General features: G+C 40.2%; 1 protein-coding gene and 1 long non-coding RNA gene across 9 annotated transcripts in view; both read left to right on the top strand.

Moving 5' to 3' along the window:
- LOC134009869 (uncharacterized) overlaps positions 1 to 14,261 on the top strand; it is a 636,131-nt gene that overhangs the window by 114,507 nt on the left and 507,363 nt on the right. The window lies entirely within an intron of this gene.
- Positions 1 to 14,261, top strand: part of nrxn2b (neurexin 2b) — a 532,900-nt gene that overhangs the window by 58,170 nt on the left and 460,469 nt on the right. For all 8 annotated transcript variants that reach the window (XM_062449593.1, XM_062449592.1, XM_062449591.1 and 5 more), the window contains exon 2: positions 9,396 to 10,777. In XM_062449593.1, coding sequence (XP_062305577.1) covers positions 10,066 to 10,777 — 712 coding nt within the window. In that variant the 5' untranslated portion in view covers positions 9,396 to 10,065. The remainder of the gene's footprint in view (positions 1 to 9,395; positions 10,778 to 14,261) is intronic.

Raw genomic sequence — 14,261 nt, 5'->3', positions numbered from 1 at the left:
GACAGGAACAGAATGTGAGGATGATCGTGTGCGCCTTTAAGCCTACAAGTATTTTTTTGTTGTTCTTTGAATTAGTCAATTATTTTAAATACAATTAAAATTCATTATTTCATAATCATTTAGTTTTTATAGGCTGTATTAATCTATTAAAAATAGAGTCGGCTCTTCAGATATGCGAGCCAGCTCCCGACGTTCACCTTCAAGAGCCGGCTCTTGAAGAGCCCACCACTGTAGTATGTGTTGCCCGGGCAACAGAGGCTAATGTCATGATGCTAATACTTCAGTGACATAGTAGACTACTGTTTCCGAAAGTAGATGTACTTCCTTAATAAAATCAGCTTATATTGTACATTACACGTCACAATTGTGTGTCTATCACAAAGTAAAATTAGTAAATAGTTATCACCATGGCCTCTTTGCTTGTGGCGTTTCTGCAGCTGCCTTGCAGTAAAGCAGTTAGCTTAGCTATCTCCCAGAAGTTAACGAGCTACTAAACTAATGTTCTGCTAGAGGTAGTCACGCGAGTTTTCGTGACGTTAGTGACGTAAGTAGTGTCATTGACTGTGGCTAGCAAGTTAGCCACCGTTAGCTTCACTTTTCGCCACAAAAACTTAATTTCCACTTAAACCATGCAACGGAACGTAAATCCCAATAGAAGCAACTCAATGGCTACCAAGACGAAACTTTTGACACCTAGGTTGTGTATGTAGGCCAAATATTGACTGAGTTTTAGGGGGGCAAAAATAAATAAAAATAATAATAATAATATATATGTGAGAGAACAAAGGTTGTGCCCTTGCTGAAGGCAAAGCACACCCAATTATCTGTCATCAAGTACTTGTTCTACACACATCATCTGTTCTAGTCACTTATTCACGTCATAAAAGCAATTTCTCTTAAACAAATTGCCAATGCTCTGGTACATTCATGAAAATGATTACGTAGCCTAAGGTGTGTTTGCTATGCTGATATTTAGGATTATTCCGTCAGGAGGAACCCTATTGTAATTGTTGGTATTATTAGGGTTCCTCCGGTAGGAGAAAACCTATTGTTTTTGTTAGTATTCTTATTATTATTTTTCCTCTTCTCCGCTAAATGGCTCAATAGCTCAAAAAGTCCTCGGCCCAATGATACAACAGGTCACTCACTACTCCCTGATGGCTAGTGGCCCATGTACGCCCATAGGTGGCGCTATATGCCACGCCCAAAGTCTACGTGATTTCCCCAGCGCCCCATTACTCCAAAATGCCTGAAAATTGGTATACGTGCCTTTTTTCTCATGGGGAACAAAAACGCATCAAGGACCCATAAGGTCCGCCATGATGGATTTTCCTGTACAGCGACAATTTGCAAAAACCTTCAAAATCGATCTCCTAAACAAAAGGTCAAATTGACTTGAAATTTTGTACAGGTATCATTGACGTTTTTAAAAACGTTACTGAAGACAGTTGAATCAAATACAAAATGGCTGAAAGGGGTGTATTTATGAAAATGTCCACATTGCCTCAATATGTTTGTGTCACTAAATCAAATGTAATTTTGAATGATGGTTTTTCAAACCTAATAGGCTTTAAGGTGTACAGCATAATTTGACAATGCTGTAAAACAATCTTGCATTTTCTGTATCGCCTTCTCATAAGGAACATTATTCCTGGCGCTATGTCCCTGACTTAAGAAACCGACCAATGAGGCTGAAGTGGTAGGAATATTGCCCATGTCCGTGATGAGTGCTGGTGATTATAATGTCATAGTTGATTTTGGAGTTTTGAGTTTGGTGCACATTTGCAATGTGCAGGTAGTTTTGACAACCGTAAACACATAAATTTATGTAACAAAATGTACTGATCTATGCTGAAGGTAGAAACAAGATAAGATGCCTGTTGGCTCACTATATCCTTATTGTTTCGGCTCGTAAGAGATAGCTTAGTCCAGCTCAGTCAACTCAACATGGCCGAGAGTTGAGAGCAAAGCGAGCAAAACCGGCAGAAAAAATATATTTTTATGTGTAAATGCTTATCCAAACAACGTCAATCGCGGCACTGCACTACCTTGGATTATAAAAAGGAAACCTGTGAAATATGAACTTTGCAGAATGCCCGGTTCTCGAGATACTTGTTGGAAATTAAACCCATTCTAATTTGTACATACAAGATACACAGAGATTCCTGGCATTATTAGAGAAATAAATGGCAGTTTTAATATCCCAAACTTATGTTCCCTAATTATTTTATTTACTGCTTTTTTGGCGAATAATTTTGGCTGAAGACCAGTTAGTAAAAATAATAATAAAGAAAATTGAAAAACTACCACCTCATAATTTTTGCTTGCATCAATGATGGAATAGACCAATTATTAAGCCAGGAGCATGGTGAGCCACTCTATTGCGCAAGACCGGACAAGCCGGAAGTTCAACATGGCCCTGACCATATCTATTTTTTACAAGCTTCAATAAACCACTGGACTGCCATAGAAACTGGGACCCCTTCTTTATACACCTGCTTGGTCTACTTAATAATAGGTCTATGATTTGTGCTTGTTCATTATTGTGTTAACATAAAAAGTATTACCTGTATGCCTTGAAAAATAAAGTGTTAAATTCAAAGAAAGGTGGTGTGAAATTCAAAATAAAGTGGTAGAACTTTTAAAATAAATAAATCCTGGTCTTTATTAAAAATAAGCAATTAAAAACAATAAATAATTATATAAAAAAAAGAAAAATCAAACATTTTTCAGAAATATTGCCAGCTCTAGGTAAATGTTACTGTGGAAAGCAAAAACATTTAAATGCAAGAAGATTGAGAACATGCATAGAATAGATTGGTAAAAGGAAGTGGAGTGAGATAGAAAGGGTTAAGAGAATGAAATTTGAAATGAGAAACATAGTATGGTTAATGCCAGAGAGAGAGATGGAGGAGAGGACGAGAGAAGAGTTTACACCATAGATGGGAAGAAAGGTTGGCAATATTTTTACATGTACATTACTTTCTCTTGACCAGCTGTTATTGACACTTTAAATATTTGCTGAAAAAGTGGGGGATAATGCGTGTGTGATATGCAGATTTTCTGTGTACATAGAAGCTTGTGTGTCTGTAAGGTCAAGAGGTCATGGAGCGAGGCTCTCTAAGCAGAATATAGCATGCAGTCCAGACAGTGGGGAGACAGTAAGGAAAATCATGTACAAATAGGGCTTATGTGATTAACGACCACTTCACCTGCTGAACGTTCTAGTGTATCAGTGTACTGACCACTGAAGACCCGTTAAGGAAGCGATTCTGTGTATTCTATATCTGTACTGTCCAACTCATGTATTTAAGCACAACTGAGAGACAAAGTCTTCACTCATGCCATCAGTTTGTCTTGAACTGATTGTGTGATCCGGGCCGCTCGGCTAATAAACCAAAGTCAACTCCTTTCCTTTGTCGTGACTCCTTCCGGCCTGCCTTCTCCAGAATTTACATCTTATCAGTGTATGTGTGCATGAAGCCCACACACTTGCCTAACTCTTTATGCACAACAAGTCATTGTCTCTTTTTCTCTCTCTTACTAGCTTTAAAAAATGTATACCCACAACTTCCCATTCGCTTTCCATCTTGCTCTTTTCACTGTCGGCCATTTTCTTGTCTTTATCCATGAATCGCTGATGTCTTGATGAGGCTCTCTCTCACAGTGGGAGGTCTGTCTCTCTGTGTCCTCACTCATCAACCTCTCCCTCTCGTGTGTGTGCGTGTGCGTGTCTGCCTAAGTGTCCATCTGTGTGTGTGATCGAAAGCCTACGTATGTGTCCTTGGAGGCCGGCTGGCTGGAGCATTTAACAGTGCATTGATCACCACTGATATAGCCTCTCCCATATTGGATCCCTTGGTGAAGTGGGTTCCAAATTCAGCCATGAAACTTCGATTGATTGGTTGACAGCGAGAGGCGAGGTCACCCAACCCTGCTGCGACTTGTTACTGCAGAACTAAGTGATAGGCTGGATGTGGATTAGCCCCAAGTGGGGATGGAGGGAGAGAGAAAGAGAGAGGGATAGGTTTGAGGTAATGAGAACATAACAAAGCGTTTAGTCGGTGTACGCTGCGGTATTGATGAGCTTGAGGGATCTGATCCAGGTTTTGCATGCCTATTTCTTGCTCTTCCTATTGGACACACTGATATACACATGATTGCCTTGATGCTTGCACATGCACACAGAATTTTGGTCTTTCTCTCAGACAATGTTATCTATCCCTGAAACGTGGCAATCCCTGATAGTTATGGGGTTGAGCCTGTCATTGTGTTGTGTAAAGCTGTGTTCTAACATGGAGCAAAATTCTTGATCCAAACTATTAGCATCTCCTCATCAGAGCAAAATGGTGATAGTGCAACCATTATGGGCTTACTGTAGAGCCAGCACGTCTGATCAAAGGCACCGTAGCCTGATCCAACAAGAGCTGCCAAGAGTAAAAAGGCCTCAATCAGGCTCTGTTTTAACGTATGCCTGAGACACGGAACCATTGACCCGTTGGTGCTGGTGTTGCCAACTGTTTCAATTGAGGGCACAGGCTCATTATTTTTTGGTCACAACCATTTTTCCCTGCTGTGGAGGGTGTAATAAGTTCGATGGACCCGGCTTCAAAAATTACAGTGTGTTGAGTGTTATATTGGCAGCCAGACATTGAAACCTAATGCAGGTGTGCTAACGTATTTTATTTGCAAAAAGTTTAGGGACCAAGACAGATCGTGTTTGGGGCTAGAAGGGGTTAGAAGACTTGACAAGGCAATTGTGAATTTCTGGCCAATTGCATATAGCTGTTGAATAAAATCCTGAAAATCAAAACACAATTTTTACCCAAAGTTAAAACATCTTGAACAATGAATGCTACTTCTTTGCCCAAGGCTGAAAACAGTTGTAAATACAAATGTTTGGATTTCAGTCTGGAAACATTCATAGGTAGTGCTTGTTTTTTTTTCTTTGCCCTCAACTTCCTCCTCCTCTCATCTCTCTCCCCCCCACCCCCTCCGTCTCTCCAACCTGAGGAACATTAGATGTGCCTCGGCATGGGCCTTGGTTAATTAGTGAACAGCGGCTGCTGCAGCTTCGGCAAACTCACTCTGACGGATGAGTCCAAGCCATGCCTCTCAGGAGTCTAGATTTATATGTGTCTAGATTTTGTGTCTGTGATCGTGGGTGTGTGTGTATGTGTTTTCAGCAGAGCATGAGAGAAAAAAACATTGATAGAAACCACCATCTATTTTAATAGTTTTAACAAGGACTGACACAGCCACACACGCACACATAACGCCATTTTTGTCTCTTCACATTTTTCCAACATTACATACATTTGGCTTTCCCCCCTTTTCTCAACAAAAAGGTTGATACTCTCAACCAAGTTTTCTTTTTCAGCTCAGCACCCAAGTCACCACTAAGAGAAGGTCTACAGCAATCTACACATGCTGTCACCCCTCTGACCCCATTCTCGGCCGAGTGGCGCTCTGGCAACCGGCCCGCTATGCTACCATGCTGACGTGTGCAATGCCGCATAAATGACCTCCGACCCTATTACGCTCACATAGTTGCGTAAAAAATCTAGACAGAATATGAGGAAAAAACTATTTCTGGTACACACGCACTCTACTGTAAACATACGCACACACATACACAGAAGATACCCAGTTCTCATCCTTGGTTGTTCCCCTCCTGTGTGAGGATTTAAAAGCACAAGAAGGTGTTTCATGCTCCTCTTGCAGAGTTAATCCCCTTTCAGACCCTCTCCAATACCCCCAAGGAATTTCTCACCTGTTGTTTCTCACCTGTTGTGACTTCTATCTTGACTATTTTACAGTCTCCTATCTCCACATCATGAAGGTGTCGGGCCTCAGCACAGCAGTAGTGAAATGTTGAAGTTGGTTCAAGGTTCCCTGTCTCTGTGTGGTTACGACTGTGCTATGGTTTGTGGTTCATAAGTGGTTAGCTTGTTGTCACAGGGTGTTTTGGCTCTTTTAAATATATATTTGCTGTTGTTGCTCCAAACAGATGCTCCCCCTCACACACAAAAACATTTCCATAACCACTAATTATTTGAATGTTATGGTAAACCACAAATTTCAGTAAAAGAAATGTATAATTGAAGTTATATAAAAGGCAAAGTTTTTTAACAGGCAGGCCAGTCTGTTTGGGGGTCTTGAGGGCTGACAAACTGCCGTATTAGCTATCTTAGTTCTACAAACTGTTATGGTATCCATAACATTCTTGGTGTTGAAAATGAATGGTGGGGTGGAGCAGATGACACTGCACTCGACTAACTTGCTAACTAGCAGACAGAAAGAAAGTGAATATTAATGTATGCATTCAGCTATATTTAAATAATTTAGGGATGACAAAAAAAAGCTGTCTCTGCCATTCTTAGATGGGCCTTTCATATTGAGTTACTAATTGATCTGAAGTTATACAGCAAATTGTTGGGCCATTTGATAAGAAATATGGAAATGTACAACACACATTTTGTCTGTTTAACTAGAGAAATAGGGAGATTGACAAGAGAACAGACATTCTGTCTAAGTACAACTAGCAACCAGTGTAGTGGGCAATTGCATTAGTGGTGTTGGGTTTTCAGGCATTGTTTAGAGAATGAGACATCTGGTAAATTTGTGTGCGAAATGTGTGTGCGATACAAAAAACTGTCATTCAGTATATCACTATTGTTAATGATATGTAAGCCATAAACTGTACAAAATAATGCAACGCTCCTATCATAAGTTTACAAACTGAGGTGTTTGTGAACGTTACCCACTAGCTGATCATGGCATTCTAAAGAGAGTGAGAGCTGCACGGTACAATCATCATCAACTAGGGTTATCAACTTACTGACATCTTAATCACTGACTGCATCATGGGCACAGGCACAGGCAGGCACTGCACTAGTACTAGATAATAAACACAAAATAAATACTTATGGTTATGAGAAGGCTGTATTACATGTATTTTTGCTCATCTGGGACGCAGATATAGTATGATACACACAACCCACACAACGTTTTCATCCTGCAGTTACGATCACATCTAGCATTTATCGCATTCCCTAATAATCACAGCTCATGCGAAGGGAGGAATGTTGTTTTGTGTGAGATACTGAGTTTGAGATCAGATGCCATAATTCATTTGACTTCTCTTATCTCTCAGTGCATGTACCCTGGTTCTCTTCCTACTCCTTTGCTGGAGACAGCCCTGCATTCTCTTGGCAGAGTCTCTTATTAGACATCACAGCTCCATAATCTCCACTGGAAAATGTCTATATCTATCAATACTGCTTTGATCTAGGAGTTTTATTATGCAGGGCTTAATTTATGTTGTGTGTGTGTGTGCATGTGTCTGCATGTGTGTAAACATGTGTGCGTGCATAGGCAGCAGATCTTATGCAAACACACAGTGGCGGCTCCATCAGTCAGTGACCAAAATAAATTGTTGCTCTCTCTCCTCGAGGCATGACATGCTCACCAATGTGAACATTGCTTTAAGAAAAACTGCCCCAATCTCTCTGTCTCTCTCTCCCTCTCTCTCATCATTATGGTGTTGCCTCATTCCTCTCTCTTGCTCTGTCATATTGTAAGTTTCTCTCTTTAACTGTCGTCCTTCCTCCTTTCCTTCTTCCCTAGGGCAGTCATGTTGTCAGTTTGTCAAGTAAAAGTCAACGACTGAAGTGTGTGCTAGCATGACGGAGGGGGAGGGGGGAGCAGAGGTTTAATTGTAAACTGTCAGCGATGGAAATTAAATCTCACTTGATAAGTAATGGGAAAGTATTAGGGCAGGGCTAGGGGTCAAGAGTGTCTATCCTGGCAACCGTTGACTCCAAAGCACCCTGCTTAAAATTAGAATTAGAATATAATGATGTGTGTGTGTGCATCTGTGTGTATGCGTGTGCAGGAATGGAAAGTAACTAACTCCATCTATTGGAGATGTAATTTCATTTGTACTGAAGTATGTCTGTAGATAGGAGCTTTGCTATGTTTAGAAAGCCATCTATGAAAGTTAAACTTGTATTTGCTTAATGGAGACTGAAATGTTCACTTATTTTGTCTAGATCAGGCCAGTCAAACTTTATACAATGGGTGACTAAATCAACATGGAAATCTGACGTGGGTTGAGTCCTGTTTCATTCAAGTTAAATAACAGTTGACACTTCTTCACAAAATATCACTAAGCACCAACATTGTGGATTATCAGTCTCTCTTCGTCTTCATCTGTATTAAAGGATCCAGGTTAAGGTAGCTGGCCAGCATTTTTTCCCTCAACTGTGCCACAATCTGATATCAGTATTTGCAGTTGAATAAGAACATTGCTTTTTGTAAGTCATCCAACAAATGCAATGTGTTACTCCTAGGCTGGCTGTCGCTCAATTATAAAGTCTCCCGTCTGCTGGTGAACCAGTATTCCTACAGCAAGGAAACAAATCAAAGGGGTGATGTCAGCAGCTAGCCTAGCTATTGTTACACTACTAGCAGTTATATACAAATATCTAGCCGTAAACCTCTCTGTGTCAAACCATTCATTGATGACCACATCTGAATCTATAGCCTCTTTGTTTGCGCCATTTTTATTGTTTCCCAATTATCAGTATACCCTTGATGGATGTAGGATTTTAAATGTAATTCTCTTAACAAACACAATCTCTTTAACATGTTATACTGTTCTTAAAAACTTCACTTTACATATTGCTTCATACTTTAAATATTATACTAAAAATCATGTTGTCTTTCTTCCATTATTTAGTGATTTAGCACTTTTTTTCATTTAGCAGACACAAATTACAAATACTCCACTTAAGCAGGATTTTTCAGTGCTCTCTCCTCCTCAGTGCTTGTGAGCGCTTGCTAGTACACTATGTGTGTGTATGTGCAGCCATGTTATGAGCAATGAGAACATAAACCTAAACAAAAACATGCCCTCTATATGGTGTGCGATGGGCCCCCCGCAGAGATGATTTAGCCAATGACTTGTTGCTTAGGGATGGAAAGAAAAAAAATTGATTCAAGCTGTCCATACTGGCCTTGCTGATCCTGTTCTGGTGGAATCAAACCTGAGCTTCTGAGATAAAGCAAAGGCTTCTTGCTACCTATGTGCATCCAAATGAATACAAATAAGCATTGCAAAGCATAAACCTTTTCTTAAAATGTATTGCACACATTCATTAGCACACACGGCTCTGCTTAAAGATAATTTAAATACATACAATAACTAAAAATTAAGCACATAATTGACTAAACTATATGGCAAGATGCATTTGCTACCAAACTAAGCCAGAAATAATCTCTATTTTTACTTTGTCTCATAGACTTAAATTGAATATTTGTAATGATTTGTTGATGTTGAAGGCATGTTAATGATGAACTTGTAACTTAATGAGATATTCTTTTTCTTTCAGTACTCTGGCAGGAAAATGATGGGAGCAGGACCTTTGTAATCACCTTGGACCGGAGCCTTCAGGACAGGAAGGTTTTTTTTTTAACAAAATCATGACCACACTCTGACAGCTCTTCTGTGCTCTCTTTCATCCTCTCCTCCTTACCCATTCTCCCCTAAAACAAACAAGACTGAAAGGATCTACTCAGAACTGTTGTTGAATCCAGTTTCTGGAAAAGCTTTATGCAGATTCTTAGGACTACAGTTCTTTTCGGGCCTATGATTGACCAAAGGCTTTTTTTGAACAAAAAGCTGATATAGAATTATCGCATAGCTCCCCTCTCTCTTCCCTCCCATCATAATTGTCCTTCCTTGAAGTCCCAAAGGCACCAACCAATGGAGAGACGGAGAAGGGAGTCAGGATAAAGCAGAGAAATAGAGTGCCGGAGGAAGTAAAAATCTGCTGATTCGTCAGGCTTTGGAATTGGGTCCTGTGAGGTTTGATTCACTCACGGTCCCCCAGCCTGGGAGAACTCCTATCCCAGCACAGACAGACATAATAATAATCTCTATTTACGTTTGAAAAAACAACAAAGAACCTAAAAAAAGATAAGTTTGGCAAGGCCACATATTTGCCAGGTAGATTTCGGCAATTTTTTACTTGGTTACAAAAGAAAAACTAAAAACTAAATATGACAAGAGGGTTGAGTTTTCCATGTTGGCCCTTGTGGTCGTTGATGTTGTTCAGCCTGCTAGCCACGGTGAGGTCACTGGAGTTTGGAGGTGCTCCCGGCCAGTGGGCACGCTATGGGCGTTGGGAGGCAGGCTCAGTGGGTGAGCTGAGCTTCAGTTTGAAAACCAATATCAGCAAAGCCCTGGTTCTCTATCTAGATGATGGTGGGAACTGTGACTTCATGGAGCTCCTGATTGCCAGTGGACGCCTCCAGCTCCGCTTTGCCATTCATTGCGCAGAGCCGGCAACCTTACACATGGAGACACGGGTCAACGATGACCGCTGGCATATGGTCCTCCTTACCCGCAACTTCCGCGAGACCCTTTTGATGGTGGATGGTGAGACTAAGGTTTCCGAAGTCAAGTCCAAGAGGAAGGAGATGGCTGTGGTCAGCGACCTTTTTGTCGGAGGGATTCCTCCAGACGTGCGTCTGTCAGCGTTGACCTCCAGCACAGTCAAATACGAGCCCCCTTTTCAAGGCCTGATCTCCAACCTGAAAGTGGGCGAGATGCCTCCAACCCTGCTCAACAGCCAGGGTATCCAGAGTGACCTGGAGTACCTGTGCACCAAGCAAAACCCATGCCTCAACGGAGGGTTCTGCTCTATCCAGTATGGAGAAGTCCACTGTGACTGCACACACACACGCTTCAAGGGGAAGTACTGCAAGGAAGGTAAGATGGGAAATCTTTTGTCCAGTGACTTGTGAGATTGTACTGTAAATGTACAAAATCTGATAATAGCAAAACGTGACAAATAATAGTCACTTTAACCCTTTGATACACAACATGGGTCCAAAGTGACCCGATGGAGTTTTCTATATCTTTGCATTTTTTTCAGTATTCCAGGTATTCCTCAATTAACTTGTTTATAGTCATCAAGTCCTTATTTTCATTTTTTCTTTCTTTCTTTTTGAATAAAAATCATTTATGTATCACTACCCCTCTAATGCACAACTTGGGTGTAAAAGGACCCACATTCATTACCTATGATATTTCATGTATGTGTTTCTTCGGTGGCTTTATACATTGGATTTTGCAATTGGATCCAAAAACTCTCCCGCAAGGCCACATCTAGGCTCTTGTCCTCCCCTGCAAGGAGGGTCAAACTGAAAGAGGCCATGAATTCCTGTTTGTCGATGCTTCTCCACTCTTTCCCTTTTGCTGCTGTTGCTCTTCATCCCTAAGTTGTTGCATTTCAGAACCTCCTCAATGATGTTGTCACTGATGAACATCTCCCAGCCTAAAAGCAGCTGTGTTGAGTTGTGAAATGTGTGGCAGGTGAATAGTTATCCACAGTAAATATGTTCCAAATTGCAAAAATCTAAAGTTTCTATTGAATTCCACAGTGAATACTATAAACTTGATGTAGTAACACAAAAAAGTTTTTTGCTCAGAAAACAAGAAAGAGCAAAATTAAAATTACAATTTGTGGTAATCAAAAAAGATACTTAATGAATAATTATAATTTTAAATAATGAAATTAATTGATTTAAGAAGCTATAGCAAAAAAACACCCAGCCATACATTAAATATCATAGGAAATGAATGTGGGTCATTTGGACCCATGTTGTGCATTAGAAAGGGTAAGCATAGCTTGTGTATCAAAGGGTTAAAAATACAAAAATGATATTCAAGGGTCAACATTGTGGTTTCAAAACATAGGATTATCAGGGTAGGCGATAGGCTATTTAATTATCGTCCACCATATAAGATGAATGAGAGATAAGTGATCCCTTTTAAAGCAAAGCTAGCCATGCAATCAAGATGCTAATGTATATTCTAATGGAGTCTGCTCAGTGACCTTTTGAAGAATCATGCAGTGAGGTAGCGACTCACATTTTTGGAGGAGTCTCAAGTGATGTCTCTATTCTGTGGCGACGTGGTTTCTTATGGAGACATAAGTTTGATAGATGAGTTGAAGCAGATGTGGAGAATGTTTGTCAAACTTGAAGGTACATACATTCTCTTGAAGGTAATTTCACAAAGAAAGAAAACATATTGCTAAAAAGATGAATTGCTAAAGATGCATCTGCTGTTTGTTAGTGACTAACTTCATTTTGAGAGGGTCTACGTAATGAAAATTGAATGTGGTTTTGTGAGTGAGGTTGACATGTCAAGCATTTACTCGTGAATCTAAGGTGCAGCATTAAAACATAGCTTTTTCCTTCTTGTCATCCATGTTTCTATTGTTATCAATTGAAATAGATAATTCTATTAACCAACAAATGTGTTTTTTTGGTCCCTAAGTGGCTCTCTGTACTTGTCTTGCATTTGTTTTTGTGCATGCCCCTCATGTCAGTGCCACGACTACTCACCACGCATCTTTCTATCACTTGGCCTCTATCATTCACTTCCACTCCCTCACTGACATATCCCTGTAACATATTTATTTCACTTTACTTTCTTATGTTCTTGTTCATTCATCTGGGATTTCTTTCGATCCCACCATATATTTTCACACTTTCTTTGAGGCAATATTTCCTTTCCATTTCTCTGAAATCACTGTTTCCCACCAATATTCTCTTTCTTGTTCTTCCTCCTTCACTCTCTCTTCACCTATTTATCTAATCTTTACCTGTCAGCACTTCCAATCATCCACCTTTTTTTCTATGTCTAACTTGCACCACTCACACCCTCTAGCCGTTCTCCTTATGTTGCAGGCATATCTACACTTCTCCTTCACCATTTTGTCTTCTCTTCCTTAGTTTTTGCTGCTTCATTTACATTTACAGTTTTCATGCCAAGTAATGTTGCTGCCACTATAGTAGCTGTCCATTTTCTTTTTACTGTGCAGATCAGCTATATCTATGGTGATCATCGATAATCTATGGGCTTCCGAGCTCCTCCGGTTGATTGATGATGGTGATGTAATTTTCGGAAGCAACTTAATTATTTTGAAAAAATGGTCAAAATCATACTTCTTATACAATCCATACATTTGGAAATGCTTTTGTTGATGTGTATCATCTGATAAATGCAAATACCAGGTTGAATTTTGAAGTGTGTCACAAATGCAAGTAAGTAAACTAATGTTGGATAAAAAAATTATGGCATATATATACTTCTGAGATTGTTTTGAGGTAGATCCAATTTCAGAATTTTTGTTATAAGATCTATCTCTATACTTAAGGATATTGGAAGTGCAGTTGTCTATGAAGATCAAAATGAGTTTGACACAGTGGGCAAAACGGCCAACATACGCATCTCTTTCTGACACACTGGCACATACGTACACTCTTCCTTGCATACCCATGCTCATATTTGTTCGCAGTTAAAAACACACTTGAAGAAAAAGATACACACTTGCACGCTCTCGCCCTCTTCGTCTCTTGATAGTGCAGGGCTCCGTTATTTGTGCTTGCCAAGGCCCATGAATTGCAAGTGTATCTGACATAGACTTTTCCCCCTCTGCTCTCTCCTCAATCATTATTTCTATTATTCCATTCTCCTCAACTCTCTCATTCTTTCTCCTCCTTGTTTTACTCTCCTTTTCCCTCTTTTCTCGCTGTTCCTTCCTCTTTCTCTAAACCTTCACCCCCTCTTTCCTTTTTCTTCTGTGTCAGATTGCTTGGTGTCTGTATGGTGGGGGCTGAGAGGTGATACAGCCCTATAGCTCTTGGCGAAATTGAGAGCAGAATACCAATGCGATGCCACTGTGACTGCGGGAAACATTTGTCCTTTTGAAATGGAGAGAGGAAAAGAGAGGGAAAGAGACAGAGACGAATAGAGAGAGTGAAACTGAGCAAGTAGGGGAGAGAAAGATAGAGAGGGGGAGGGTTACAGAAACGAGAGCATGAAGATATTCATTTGGTCTGTGCTAATTTGTTTCTGAGCTGTTCTTTGGTTTGAGCACTGTAAATTGGGTCATTATTTCCCAACCGCCTGTACAGAAGCCTATTTATTCCTTTTATCTAACATGCGGGTGGAGATGTAAAGGTCTCTCTCTGACTCTGTGTATCCCTCTTTTTCTCTCTGTCTCTTTAGTTGGTTTAAGCCACTTAAATGTCTTTGCTAACCAAGGCTATGATGGGCTGTGTTGGCTTTGCTATGAAAGGAGGGCATGTCAAAGGAACTGCCTTGAATCTTTTATCTAAAGACCTCTACTCATTCGAAGAAGAGCAGTGTACTGCAACATTTTTGAAAGCAGTTACATTTT

Source organism: Osmerus eperlanus, chromosome 23, assembly GCF_963692335.1.
Source record: "Osmerus eperlanus chromosome 23, fOsmEpe2.1, whole genome shotgun sequence".
Taxonomy (NCBI): Eukaryota; Metazoa; Chordata; class Actinopteri; order Osmeriformes; family Osmeridae; genus Osmerus; species Osmerus eperlanus.
Note: the sequence above shows the minus strand (reverse complement) of the source record. Positions and strands in the feature narration are given on the sequence as shown.